This window comes from Melozone crissalis, unplaced genomic scaffold, assembly GCF_028551555.1.
Source record: "Melozone crissalis strain CALT ecotype California unplaced genomic scaffold, PUWL_Pcris_2 ptg000034l_1, whole genome shotgun sequence".
NCBI lineage: Eukaryota > Metazoa > Chordata > Aves > Passeriformes > Passerellidae > Melozone > Melozone crissalis.
Genome location: NW_026535812.1, coordinates 15,236,376 through 15,250,916, shown reverse-complemented (window position 1 = coordinate 15,250,916; position 14,541 = coordinate 15,236,376). Strand labels below are relative to the sequence as shown.

Sequence of the window (14,541 nt, the reverse complement as noted above, 5' to 3'; positions counted from 1 at the left end):
ATCACCTGGCTGCTCCCAGGGCCTCACTCAGGGACAGAATTCCAGCCTGTGCCATGGACTTGCTCTGCCAGCATAACCAGAGCTGATAACCCAGACTGGGGCTCCAGGGTGGCCAGCCATCATGTGTTCTGCCAGAAAAGCCTTGACTTGATCACCTGACTCTGAAGGGGCAGCTTGGCTCCACAACCTCTGTGGGGTTTGGCTGCATATGACACAAGCTTGTTCCTGCTCACCTGAAGGTCCAACCTGTTCTTTAACCGTGACCCCCTGTCTATTTTTGTTCTCAGTTGTAGCACCCAAGTACACAGTGGAGCTGGCCTGTGGCCTGGGGGCCACCATCCTGCTCGTTGTGGTGCTCATAGTCATCTATCACGTGTATTGGCTTGAAATGGTCCTCTTCTATCGGGCTCATTTTGGAACGGATGAAACCATTCTAGGTAAGGAGTTAAAATGCTTTCTTGTATTTATCCTGCTGCAGGCCCTTTATTTTCATAGAGGAGTTTTCCTATAAACTATTTTTAAACCTCTTCACAGCATAATAACATTTTGACCTTCCATTTCTCTATCTACATGCAGTTGTGTGGGTCATTGCTCATTAGAGCAAGAGCAGTCAGGTTTTTGGCTCAGGGAAAAAGAGAAAGAAGTCCTCTGTATTCTCTGCAGAGGTGGAGCATGGACATGCCAGGCTCCCCAGGGCCCTGCCCTGCTGATCTAGCTGTATCATCCAGTCTAGAGATTGTCAAGATACATCATCAGGTTTCAGTAAGTCCCTTGTTTCCCTGGTGACTCTCTGTAAAGGATTCATGATCTGATCCAGAGTGATCTGCTTTCAAATGTGGGAAGGCATCCAAAAGGATGGATGTGGAAAACACCGTTCTGTCCTCAGTTCTTCCCTGTGTTACTGGGAGTTCATTGCTAGGGACTCTGAGGTGAGATTTCTCCTCTGGAGGAGGAGGAGGGTGTTTGAGCCCTTGCAGCTTGTGGTGTGAAGCTGCCACGGGGTGCGGCAGCTCTCGGAGGGTGTAGGCAGGGTGCAAGCCTCTGTCTGGTGGGGCTGCTCGTGTGGATAGACAGCAGTGAGAGGGAGCAGAGTCTGAGGTGTCAAAAGAAGCCTGGACAGAATGAGTTGGTCTGTGGGAATCTGTGTTGTGGTGGTGTTCACAGGGGTCCCGGGATGAGGGAAGAGATGAGAATCTTGACTCCATGTTTCAGAAGGCTGATTTATTATTTTATGATATATATTTTATTAAAAGAAAATGATGTATTAAAACTATGCTAAAATAATAGAAGAAAGGATTTCATCAGAAGGCTTGAAAGGAATAGAAAGGAATGGGATGATAATAATATCTTGTGACTGTTCACAGCCTCAACACAGGTGGCTGTCATTGGTCATCAAGTAAAAACAATTTCACATGCTGGGTAAACAATTCTCCAAATCACTTTCCAAAGCAGCAAAATGTGGAGAAGCTGAAGCTTCTCAGCTTCTCAAGAGGAAAGATCCTAATGAAAGGATTTTTCATAAAGTATGTCTGTGACACTACATGCCTTAACCTGCAGTGCCTGGGCTCCAAGTGGGCCTTCCTGCCTGCTTCTGTTGCAAGTCCAAGGCCCAGCATGGGCAGTCTCACAGGTGTCCGTGTGCCCTTTGTGTCCCCCCGTGCTCTCATGCTCAGATGGGAAGGAGTATGACGTGTACGTGTCCTACGCCCGCAACGCCGAGGAGGAGGAGTTTGTGCTGCTGACGCTGCGCGGGGTCCTGGAGAACGAGTTCGGCTACAAGCTGTGTATCTTCGACAGAGACAGCCTCCCTGGGGGAAGTGAGTATCTCACAGGGGACTGTGCTCCATGCACGTCCTCTGTACTGTTCTCTGAGGTATTGATCATTGATTGCAATGAGCCTATCCAGATCCTGTTTTGGTTTTGTTCCCTGTCCCTGTTAATGAACTCTTTTTAGTGTCTTCTAATGTTTTTGCTTCACATGACAGTGTTGCAGATGCTCCAGGCCGCCAAAATGGCTGCTGTGGGGATGGTGTTGGTTGTTTCAGTTGCTCTTTCCAGGAGTGAGGTGCAGGAATGTCAGCATGGGAAACCAGAAAACTGATCTTCATGCAAGCCCTCTGAGCTGCCTTAAAAAACTGGATAAAGTCAAGGCTAGAAGAGGCAGGGAAGTGTTATACTGGATCAGCTCACAGAGGGTTATGGAGAGTCCTTGTAAAAACCAGGAGCGTCTACTTCAGGAAGGAGTGGAAGGTGTCAAAGCTTCCAATGAGAAGATAATGTGCATCCCATTTATCCTCATTAATTAGGGAGTTTGTGTCTAATATGGCATACAATTTAGCTGCTATTATCAAAACAACTTTGTTGCGGGTAGTGAGACTCATCCCTTCAGTAAGATGTAGTCCTTTTTTACTGTTTTGAGATAAACCTTACAAGGTTCTGGACATAATGTCTGCTTCAGAGAGGCAGGGAATCACCAAGAATGGAAGTTTGTGAAGCTGTCCAGATACACATACTTTCAGTCAAGTTCCAGAGCAGGGGCACAAATCTAGACAACACTCTTGATTTTTAGTTTTTGGGAGGCTGAGTTGGTTGTATGACCCTGATGCCTGTTAAAAGTTCAAAGTCTGAATTTCTGCCAGTGCAGCCACCCTGCTTTGAATTCATGGGCTTTAGCTCAGGACCTCAAAGTCCTTTTTTTTGGTGACAAAACCTGTGCTGGGAAAGTCCATTGGAGTGTCCCTTTTGAGTAGGAACGGGGGGGACTGCTGGATTCTCAGCCCACCTACCTGACAAAGGGAGCAGAATCAGTCTGGGTTCTGTTATCTTTCCTTTCTAGATTGTTCCCAGGATCTAGGAGCACCTTAAAGTTTGAGAGTAAATAAATATGTGTCTCAGTGAGGCAGTGGCAATCCTGGTGCTGTTCCTCCTTGAAGACAGCCTGAATGATGTGGCAGGGCACCCTCCAGGCTCAATTTCCTTAATGCCAGTGTCAGGCTCAGAACAGGTTTGCTCTGAGCCATTTTCACCAGATGTCCATCTCTCTCCTGTTCCCTCTGCTGCTTCTTGCCCTGTTCAGTTTAGAGGGTGTCATTTTCCTCCCAGCACTGCTCTCCTGGGCTCCCTCACCTTACCCCAAAGGTTTCCATCTGTGCCCCCCTCAGTCCCTGCCAGCCCCAAGGCAGTGCCAGCCCTGGCAGAGTGCTGCTGGAGTGGTTTGTCACTGCACTGCCATCCGCGATGCTGCTGGGGCTTCCCCGGAGCTTCTTAGCCAGGATTTGACTAATCTCCTTCTCAGGAAAGCACAGGGGCCAGGAAATAGCTTTTGGCAGCTGGTGTCATGCCTCCAGAGCGTGCATCTGTGTCATGGGTAGAGAGTTATGTTGTCCTTGATGAAGAAACAGTGGGAGATGGATTATCCTGTGAGTTAGCTGACAGGAACTAATCAAATGTGTTTGACAGCTAAATGAAGCTGTCTGTCAGCATTATTTTACTCTCCATTGTAATTTCTGACTAGTCAAGAGTGTTCCCTTATCAAGGAAGTGTGGGAGATCCTGCAGCAGAGAGTACAAGCACCCGGATTCACACTTACAAGGGATTTTCACATTAATTATAGACGATGGCCAAGGACAGTCTACCTGCAGATGTTAGAAAATTAAAGAGGATCCACAGTTACCATGACATTTCTCTAGCTCAAAGGATGTAATTTTTGGGACACTTCACTGAAAGTCCTCAGAGTCAGTTCTAAAAATGCTCTAATCTGCTTTCATAGGTGACGGCAGCAGGAGCAGATGGATGAGTAACGGGAGTTAGGATGGTAGCATTACCAAAGCAAATTATCCCATGAGAACACTTGGGGACGGTGTGAATACTTACTTTGTGTGGGGAAACTGAGGCAAGAGGAGTTTCCAGAGTCATTCTGGACATCTGCCAGATGAAGATGTAAGCATAGACATTCAGGCTTCCTGAAGCCTCTTCAGAGTGAGTCTTTCCCTTGAGTTCATGTGTTATGCAGCTGGCAGTTTCCCTGCTTTGCTCCAGAGAGCCTCTTTTCCCCCCTCTCATTAGAAGGAAGCTAAATCTCAGCCTGAGATCAGAAGCCCTCTTGGCCACGAGGCATCCTCACAGCACTGGGTGGTGTCACTGATGTGTAGTACAGTGACTTTTAGGTGTAGCTCTCTTGGTTATCTCTGTGTAGCATGGGAGGAGGACAGGCATCTATAGGTAGTCTGGAGTGATGAAGAATATGCCACTGGATGGGGTAGTGGGAACCAGCCCTGGTGTAGAGGTCCCACCTGAAGTCACTAACAGGGTTGGGAAGCACCAGTGTAGTCTAGAGAGAGCCTCCAAGGGATTTATTGTCCCCTTCAAGAGTCACCTGCTGTCACAGCAGCAGCTCAGCAGCATGTTCTTGGGCATCACTAACCACTTCAATGTTTCTTTCTCCCAGTTGTCACAGATGAAACCCTGAGCTTCATCCAGAAAAGTCGACGTCTGCTTGTTGTCCTGAGCCCCAACTACGTCTTGCAGGGGACACAGGCCCTGCTGGAGCTCAAGGCTGGCCTAGAGAATATGGCCTCCAAGGGCAACATCAAAGTCATTCTAGTGCAGTACAAAGCCATCAAGAAGAGCAAAGTGAAGGAACTGAAGCAGGCCAAGGCAGCCTTGAATGTCATTAAATGGAAAGGCGAGAAATCCAAGTTCCCAAAGGGCAGGTTCTGGAAGCAGCTGCAGGTGGAAATGCCAGTGAAAAAAATTAGCAGGAGTTTAAGCCTTGATGGGTTGATGCATATCCCTGAAAAATGTTTGACCCAGTCAGAAAACAAACCAAAACACACCTCAAAAATCCACAAGTTAGGCCAGGGTGTGGGGAGGAACTCAGGGTTTTTTCCATGAAGGACCATGTCCCAGGCATTTCAGAGGATAGTCATGTTTTCCCTGCAGCTTTGATATTGCTCTGTCATTAGAAATGAAGATGCAAACACCTGCTTTCTGCAAATGTATGTCCTTGTTATCAACCACACAAGCCCTGGGCTTAAGGTTTAAATTTGCTATCTAGGTGGGATGCATCCAGCACCTTGTGATAGCATGGCCAGTACTCCTAGATCCAGTTCCTATGGGACCTTCATTAGCATCCAGGACAGAGCTTCTTTCCAGTCCTAAGTAACTTCACTCCTTTCTGGTCCTCAGTCCCTGTTGCAGAGGCTGAGGAACAATTTGCAAGGTGGCTCCAGTGCAGAGCCTTTCCTGCATGTCCCAGGTCTGTAGTCCCAATCACTTGTGGGATCACAGACTCCTGCTGCACTGTGGGGAGCGTGGAATTTTGAAGCTCCTCATCTCTGTTCCCCAAATTTCCTTTGAAGCAGATGCATCCAGATAGTTTGGCCATGGGAAATGGCTGTTACAGAAGTATCAAAAAAAACCCCACAACTGTACTGGGTGCTATTTGTATTGTAGCACATGTAGGAACAAGTGTCCCAATCTCTGGGACTCTGCAGTCTCACAAGTGCCCCAGATCCTTCAGAGCTGCTTGTAATCCAGGGAAATCTCTCATGAGTGCAGGCTGTGGAGCATGTGAGAGATGTTTATTTGTAGAGTAAACTCAGGGACTTCACAAGCACTACAAGGAACCCCAATGTACTACTGAACCTGCCTACTCTCTGTGCCACTAGCTGGGGGAAAGCATCATGCAAGGTGCTTCCAAGGTCTTTGGAATAACATGGATATAAGTCCAACTCAGAAGGACACTCCAGAAACTTACTTGAATTTCCTAAAAGCTACTAGTTCTGTCCATGTAGGTAAGACTGTGAGGACAGGCTGAGAAAGCTGGGGATGTTCTCCCTGGAGAAGGTTTTTTGTGGTCTTTCAGTGCTTAAAGGGAGCTTACAAGAAAAGTGGGGGCAGACTTTTTAGTAGGGCCTTTTGCAATTACCCCTTAATGGACAAGGGGTAATAGTTTTAAACTAAAAGAGAGTAGATTCAGACTATACTTAAGGAGGACATCTTTTATAATGAGAGTGGTAGAACACCGGCACAAGTTGCCAAGGGAGGTAGATGCCCCATCCCTGGAACCATTCAAGGCCAGGTTGGACAAGGTTGTGAGCAATCTGATCCAGCTGAATATATCCCTGCTTATTGCAGGGAGGGTGGCCTTTGAAGGTTCTTCCCAACCCACATTATTCTATGATTTTATAATGACTCTCTTCAATGCCTGGTTTTGAACAACGTTGCCACTTCTAATTCAGGGTTTAGGTTTAAACTAGCTTTGGCTTTACAAAGCAAGTCTCTCCCCATCTTGATTCTAGCCCAAAGCTGCAGAACAGAGAGTGTATCTCAGCTTCTGCAACATTTGCACAAAACAGAAGCACAAAATCCTGCTGTGTAGGTGTCCTTGCTTCAGCAGGAGAGAGGGCATGGTGAGTTAACCCCCATCACACAGTTCATGCTGAGGAGGGGAGTTTAATCTCTCCTGTAGGACAAACCAAAGCACAGTGGGGCCCTGGCATTGACTGGTGCTATGGTTCACAATGTTTTCAAATAAAACTTCAGGCTCTGGAGGTGTCTCCACACTCCTGCGGCTCTTAGTGCAAGGACCTGCCCACTTAATTGTGGACTTCAGTATTACACACACCAAGTGCATACTTATTTTTATTAGTGATGGTTGCTCCTGAGTCACCTTTGACTCATGCATTTATTCTCTTGGTGTCCAGTGGGTGAGGCATTAGCATTTATAATGGTACTATAAAAGCACTACAATTAGGAGTCTATGCACTATTCACCCAGCTGAGCTGGGAGCTTTGAGGGTGTCCCAGTAAAAAGCCCAGCCTTAAAGGTGTGGGACTGAATGGTGTCAGGAAAGCCTTTTGCCCTTTGCAAAAAGCATTTTAGGATTAATAATGTTATTCCAGGGCTGCAGGGAGCTACAGCCCCCCATGCCCTTAGTCAGGTACTGTATGTTGTGTTTAGGAATGGTACCCCACAATTCAGGGCTCCCCCTGAAACCATGTGCCCCTTATTTTCCCCCTGTCCCTTCTTCTGCAGAGGGAGGGAGAGGAGAATTGGAGGCACAAAAGGTAAAGATCCTGCCAGGAGATAAGAAAAATTTACTGGAAACAATAATGTGATAAGAAAATGAACATTAACAACAACAATATTGGTGATAGAGGGTACAAGAAATGAATAATTCCCATGGACAAACCCCCTGATAATTTACCATTCCTTCTGCTGCCTTCACTGGCCCAGCTGCGCTGTGCTGGGACCCTTTCTCTCCAAAAGAGACCCCCTTGCAAATGCAAGGTGGTGTAGAATAACTTCACTGTCCTGGACGTGCCCCCTCCTGACTACTGCAAAAACTAACCCTGTCCTGGCTGGAATCAGGACACTGTACAGATGTGTAACAAATAGGGCTTCTTTCTTACCGTCCTCTTCATCTTTCCCACCCCAAGTAAGCTTTGTTTTAAGCAGGTAGAATTGCAGTCAGCTTCACTGGAGGCAGTGGAGCCCCTTATCTGCTCAGAAGTGCTTAAAAGTTTTGTTATGAGCTTTTCTACTGTGGTTGTCTGTGGAGGGACAAAGCTGCTTCCCACACTCCAGAAAACTTCATTTATAAGAGATAGCACCCAAACCCGTGCTCGGCTTTGTGAACCCATTGCAACCCTGTCATTGTGCCCAGCTTCACCTTTTTGTTTGTGTTTTAAGCATCTCTGTAATCAGCTGCCAGATCTGCAGACACAGGGAACGCCCTGAAGCCAAAACAGAGCTGTCTTAGGTTCCATTTAATTTCTAAAAGATCAGCTCCCAAATACTCATAAATTGAATTGACATCTCAGACCTCACCACATCATATCTCACTTTTACCCGAGTTACCAAGAGGTTTTATGCTGATGTTTTAGTAAGTCTGATTATTTTAGGAAGTTAAATCCACCTCAGGTATTTTGCTGATTTTATTGGAAGAGTTGTCCAAATAATTAATAGGCCTGGTCTTTCTCAGGCATACACTGCAGTGGCCTTTGGTGTCATTGCAACCCCAGAGCAGGGTTACTGAGAGACATCAGCAGAGCAGCCACAAGGCAAAAGGTGTGATGGTTTGGAAGGGGCCTGAGAGGTCAGAGGGAAGGAGCAGTGTGGAAGGAACGGTCCAGAAGCAGGTCCCACTCACCAGGAGCTTTACCACTGGCTTTGCTGGGTTATTCAGGCAAGGGGTAAAGCCCAGTCCCAACTGTAAAGTAGATGTGCAAGTGCCTCAGATATGCCTGTCATTTCATTCTATTCCACATGAAGTTTCCATTTTGGGATTCTGTCACAGCATCCATCTGAATCAGTTGATTTGAGTTTCTGTGCTCTAACCTAACATTTATCAATATGCAGCTCATGCAAAGTTCCTCATTGTTTTTTCATTGGGAAACAGCGTGGCACAAATTGGAAAAAATATCTTCCCTTCCCGTGCTGTTTGATGTTGTACAGCTGTTGCAGAGTTTTCCCTTTTCTGTATGTTTTTGCCTTTGTGTGATTTGGTTTGTGAAGTGTCAGTATTATTTTATTTTGCTTTTCAATAAAACATTTTCATTTTTGCATTTCAGTCCTTGTGCATTTCTCATAAGTACCATCTTCCCATTATGTCTGCAAAATGCTGTTAAAGAAAGATGATTGTGTGTAGTCCAAGCATCAAGATCATTTCGGGCTCCTCCTTGGAATGGGACATTTTCCTGGCTGTTTCTTGCTGTGCCTGCAGAGGCACCTGAGCTCCCAGGACCATCCAAGCAGAAACACAGTGACACACAGCATTCAGATGTCTCACAGCAGTGGACACATACACTCTGATCTGAAGTCCGCAGTAGTGGACACAGAAAGTCTCTGATCTGAAGAGTTCTCACTTGGCAATCACAACACAGAAAGATGGGAAGGCAACATAATCTCTGTTTTAAATATCAAATCAGAATTTTAGAAATCTGCCAAACCCACAGAAATCAAACTCACTCTCGGGCTACTTTGCCCATCAGTTTCTAGGTTCAGTGAGATTCATATTTTCTCATCCAAGTCACTTTCTTGCCCATTTCCCATGTTTGCCTGCCTGCAGGTAAGTTGAGAGACAGCCCAACACTTGCAGACCACTAGCAAAATGAGTACCTGTGACCATCTTTGGATTTGAGGTTTATGGATATGGGATCTGTGACCATAATCCTTATAATCTGTTACATCTTTGGGGTGAAGTGGGGAGACACAAGTAAACCAGTAAAAATAGGCAGTGCCTTTTGTAAACATTTAGTAAAGATGGAAGGTTTTGTAGTAAAAAGCAGATAACCAAGAGTATTGAATCCCCAAGCCCCTGCAGTGTTATTGCTGCCTGTCCCATCCAGTGCTGTTTTACTGAGGGGGAAGATCCTACCTGCACGCTGTGAAGTGTCTGCTCAGGATTTTTCCTGAGCTGGGTAAACATTGCAAACTGAACATCCCAAGGTATCCTGGTCAGCCAAGTCTAAATGCATCCCTTTCTCAAAATCAAATATATCTTTGGAAATTTGAACACCTTCCTTGCAAAAAAAAAACCAAAATAACAAGTCACAAAAAAAAAAAAAAAAGACTGTCAAAAAACATGAGTGTCAAAATTAAAAGTCTCAAAAAGCGTTGCAAATTCAAAATTGATAAAAGAAAACCAGCACTGTCGCCTCAATCAAAACATTTCATTTCAGCAGCATCAGAGTCATTCATGTTAATTGAACCTGGGCTTTTTGAACAGGCAGGTAGACCTCCTAGGGGCTGCTCCTGCTTACATTTTGCTGTGGTTCTGTGATTCCAGTTTCAAAAAGAAAGACCTTTCAAACAGCAAAAGAGCTTTTTCTTTCACAAACTGTTGAAGCCTGGCTGTTTTCAAAATAGATTTCAATCACTTGTAGAAAAGTTTGAATGAGATCTGGACTTAGGAATTGCTGCCAATTCTTTATGCCTTTGAAACAGGGTGGTAAAAACATGTCATGGTGGTAAGTGACAACTCTGACAGAACTGACTATCATCTACTTTTAGTTTCAATGAATCAGTGTTGTCCTGTGTGTGTTGGGGGTAAAAATCCCACTAACCTTTTTATACAAGAAGAAAAACCCCTCAAAACAATTTGATTTTAATCCCAGTATTTTATTAACCAAACAGTGTCCTACTTTCTCCATTAGCATTTTACTGTATGATCATTTTTTCTATCTGGGTCTCCAAATAATCTAGTGACAATGATTTTTACAGCTAGTCATACTTCTTTGAAAAGTACTGCTCTGTACCATATTAAAATAAGGTGCATTCAGATGCAACACAGTGCACCTTTTGCTGTGAGATAAGAGACAGCCAAGTGCTGGGAGAATCAAGAGGCATTGCCATTGCAGGGAAGGAACAGTATTTTTATTCATATAAAGGAGCAGTGTTCCACTGTCAGGGAGAGAGGAGAGTCTCCAGCCTGAGGAATGAAGGCTTTAGCAGTGTGAAATGGAAGGGAAGCAGGAGGTAGCTCTTCTTCCCAGAACAGCTCTTTGAAAGACATTCCTAGAGGCAGATTTCTCTGAATTTGCAAGAGCTCTTACTCTAATGATCCTTGTCTTGCTTGAACACCAATTTGTCCTTGGGTCCCCTCTCATCTCAGGCACCAGCACTTAGTAAGTGTATGGGTTTTAAATTTTGTTTCCTGTTTTATTACTCAGCTTTTGTTAAATTGCTGAGTGCCACAGCCATATAGTTCCCATCCTTTCCACTGCTCACCCTTTAGCCACTACACTTTCAACATACTTTCTGTGTCCCAAGCCACAGGTAGAAGTCCAAGGACATCCTTCAGGTTTGCTGCTTTTCAAAATTGGTAATAAAAGAGATGTTGCTCTTGCCTGGCACCATTTCAGCTAAGCTCCTTCCTGAGCTTTACAACTTGCAATTAATCCCAAGAAATGCTTTGAAGGACAGTATTTCCACCCCCCATCATGCTTAGGGGAACTGGTGGAGGGGTTTAAGGCTGACATTTTTGCTTTCTAAATTTGGAGGTTTCTTCTTAAAGGTGAGAGAGCATGACAGGGGCAAGGTGGGTCAGCCCCTGCAGTTTGAGCTGGGGCAGGATGACATGATTGCTTTGGTCCCCTAATGCAAAGAATTGCTCAAGCTGTGGGCAGGTGGTTCCCAAACAAGACCCACCCTTTATGAAATGCCTGCACTTCTCTGAGCGTGACCGGTGCTGTGCAGAAGTCAGAGCACAATCATGGCATATCCTGGCTTCTCATTTACCACCTCAGCCTTCTCAAAAACCCTCTGCACAGCACAAATGCTGCCAGCAGGAGAGTGGGCAAGTTGAAAGTCACAGAGCTTGTGCCAGGTTTCCCTCTGTGGGAGGAGGGATCTGTGCAGGTATGCCACCAAACAGCTTCCTCAGCTTTTCTCTCCCCACTCCCTTCTCCTTGTGCACCCCAATTCCTCTGCCCTTGTACTCTTAGATACCACTGAAGCCGTGTTCGACTTCATCCAGAGGAGCCGCAGGATGATCGTGGTCCTGAGCCCCGACTACCTGACAGAGAAGAGCATCAGCCTTCTGGAGTTCAAGCTGGGCATCATGTGCCAGAACGCCATCGCCACCAAGCTGATCGTGGTGGAGTACAGGCCGCTGCAGTGCACCCACCCCAGCATCCTCCAGCTGAAGGAATCCGTCTCCTTCGTCACCTGGAAGGGGGAGAAGTCCAAGCGCTCGGGCTCGCAGTTCTGGAAGGCGCTGCGGCTGGCGCTGCCCCTGCGCAGCCTGAGCGCCAGCGCCGGCTGGAACGAGAGCTGCTCCTCGCAGTCCGACATCAGCCTGGACCCCGTGCAGAGGAGACGGAGCCGCTTGAAAGGGCAGCCCGAGCCCCGGGGCGCCACTCCTGTGACTCTGACCCGCGCAGGGACGGCCTCGGCCTCCGAGTCCAAGGCCAAGCAGCGAGCCAAGCACTTCCTGACGTGCCGGTGCTGCGGGACCTCCTGCAATGGCAGCAGCAGACACAAGCAGCAGGCCGTGGCCGAGCCCAGGTGGGACAGTCACCTCTGCAACCCGGGCTCGGGCCGGCCCCCGGCACAGGGCCCTCAGGGCAGGGGCCGAGCCGAGCCCCCGCCGGCACAGGGCCCCGCTCTGGCCCTCTGCCATTACAGTGACCTGTCAAACAACAACGACTTCTACGTGCTCTGACCCACAGGCCGAAGCGCTGCTGGTGCTGGCCCGCTGAAAGGAACTCACTGCGGCCTCAGGATATTTTTACCGTGTCACAGGCTGGCACGGTGCCACTGAGTGTCACTGCTCTGCCTGCATAGAGGACTGCAGCAATGCCACTGCTGGTGACCTGGGCCAGGGACCTGCAGCCACGCACAGAGCAGCGGCTGGGGCCTTCCTGCCCGGCTGCTTCTCCTGAATTTAAATTACAAAGTGGAGCTGAAAAGGCATTTCTCTGGCGTTGCTTTTCCACACCATGGCTGTGTTTGCAGCAGGGCTGCTGCAGGGGTCGGGTGCAGGAGGGCAGGGCCCCAGTGGGGCCTGGGAGGGAGGGAGCAGGGAGAACCATCCTGCTGGCAGTAACCCCTGGGGAAAAGGCAGCCTGCATTTTGCAAAGGCTAAAACTTTGCTAATGAGGGTAATGGGAGCCCCTGCCACTGCAGTTATGCACTATGGTCTAAAAGAACTTGCTCAACAGTTTCAAGACAAGCCCTTTCTCTCGAAATAAAATTGATTTCTTTAACCTGCTGTTGTGAAAAGTTCCATAGGAACTGGTAAATGCTGTATGTTCACCAGGCAGTGCCTGGAGATGTGGTTTGCCCAAGCTGGCCGAGGTCACCTCCTGTTCCCTGAGCTTGCAGTGGGCTCCTGGGCTTGCTCCCTATCTCTGCTTCACCATATGAGGAATTTGTTCTGTCAGTTGAGAGGCCTTCCACACAGCAGGAAAGAAAACCATTACAGGGAATATGATTAAAAAAATTCTGTGAGTAGCCAATGAGCCCAGGGATAGGAGCAAGACCTCAAACGCTCACAGAAAACCTCCGGCACTGAATCTGAGGGGTCAAAACTCAACCACACTTCATTAAATAACCAAAAGAGCCTTTGAACAGTCTCCCTGGGGCTGCTGTTTCATCAGTCTGTTGAGCTGGCTGTCAGCAGTGTTTCCCATTCTTCTCCTGCACTGAAAACTTCATTTGTCTCATTCCACATTGTGTAAGGACTTCTCTCCCCACCAAGGAAGGGTGCTAATCCTGGCAGCCAGTTGCTCGCCTTCAGCTGATGCTTTGGCATGGCAGATCTGCTAATATGCTGCATTTGTTTCCTTTCCCTGAGACCAAAAAAGGTCTCCTTCACCGCTCTAGTCAGTCCAGTAATTGTGTATCAGATTGACAAGTAATTATTTTTCTTCTGCCTTGAAAATATGATCTGAGCCCTTGGGCTACAGGGTCTGGTGGCCTCAGGACCTTTATCTGATGGCCTCAGGTGAACTTGCTGGAGCTGTGAGGAAGGACAGGGCCATGTCTCACCCATTTTAATAGCGCTGAAGTCCAGTTATAATTCGTATATCACTTCCCTTCCCTCAGCAGACCCTCTTCCTCAGTATTGCCCTGACTTTTTTGTTCCTTTCCTTCTGAGATCAAGCACAGCTGACAGCTCTCCTGTTAGAAGCGTCTGTGAGCTGAATCCTAACAGCCTCCTTCAACACACTGAGAAATAGAAACCAAAAAACCTGGTGCTGAGTCAATCTAAATAAAACAAGGGCAACAAACCCCTACCAACTCATAGGAGTTAAAAATTCAGATACTGGAGAAGTTTCCAGGTGTGGATTTCTCTCTAATTTCCATCAGAAACATTGTAAATTGCTCAGAAAAGCTTTGTCCATATGTGGCTATTCTCAGTGATCAGATGAGAAGCAGAAATGAGATATTTGGAGAGCAAGCTGACACAGTGCAGGATGTGTTGTGAGACGTAATCAAAATGCCATGAAATTACTCCAGTTGCTTACAATTAAATGTGGGATGGTACTGTCAGTGAGTCTGGTAGTGATGAAAAGTGCAGCTACAAAATATAAATAATTTGTAATCAATCAGCCTCCAGAGTCAACATATTTGTTATTTGTTGGTATTTAATCAGCTTTTATTTATGGACTTTGCCCTTATTTGAGTGTGATATTGTTTCGGTTGACTACAACAATGCAAAGATAGAGAAAACAGCAGCTGGAGCTCCTCACAGATGCATAAAATGGCCAAATGCAGCCTTTTGGGGCAAACTGTCATCTCTTCGTGAAAGAACAAATGCAAACTAGTAATGACCATTGCTTTTCCTGATGCTTCAACAGAGCTAGTGCAATTTTACCACTTCTTTTCTGACCCATCAAATGGATCCAGGATCTTGTTTGCTCTCATAACAAATACTGAGACATGGTGGATTTCCAGTGTGTGCAGAGACCCTGCCTCCCAAGGCCAAGGTCCCAGAGGCCAAAGGCACATCATGTTGGAGGGATGTCTGAGCAAGGATATGGTAAGAAACCCTAGAACTAATTTCCATTGTGTTTGTCTCTGATGCTGAGG

At 46.8% G+C, this 14,541-nt stretch overlaps 1 protein-coding gene across 3 annotated transcripts in view; it reads left to right on the top strand.

Moving 5' to 3' along the window:
* The window catches only part of IL1RAP (interleukin 1 receptor accessory protein), a 51,461-nt gene extending 37,445 nt beyond the window's left edge, over positions 1 to 14,016 (top strand). For 2 of the 3 annotated variants that reach the window (XM_054282694.1, XM_054282695.1), the window contains exons 9-11: positions 288 to 437; positions 1,674 to 1,817; positions 11,451 to 14,016. In XM_054282694.1, coding sequence (XP_054138669.1) covers positions 288 to 437; positions 1,674 to 1,817; positions 11,451 to 12,169 — 1,013 coding nt within the window. In that variant the 3' untranslated portion in view covers positions 12,170 to 14,016. Of the gene's footprint in view, positions 1 to 287; positions 438 to 1,673; positions 1,818 to 4,447; positions 7,275 to 11,450 lie in introns of those variants that run through there. The other variant, XM_054282696.1, reaches the window with a different exon arrangement.
* The last annotated feature ends 525 nt before the right edge of the window (positions 14,017 to 14,541 follow it).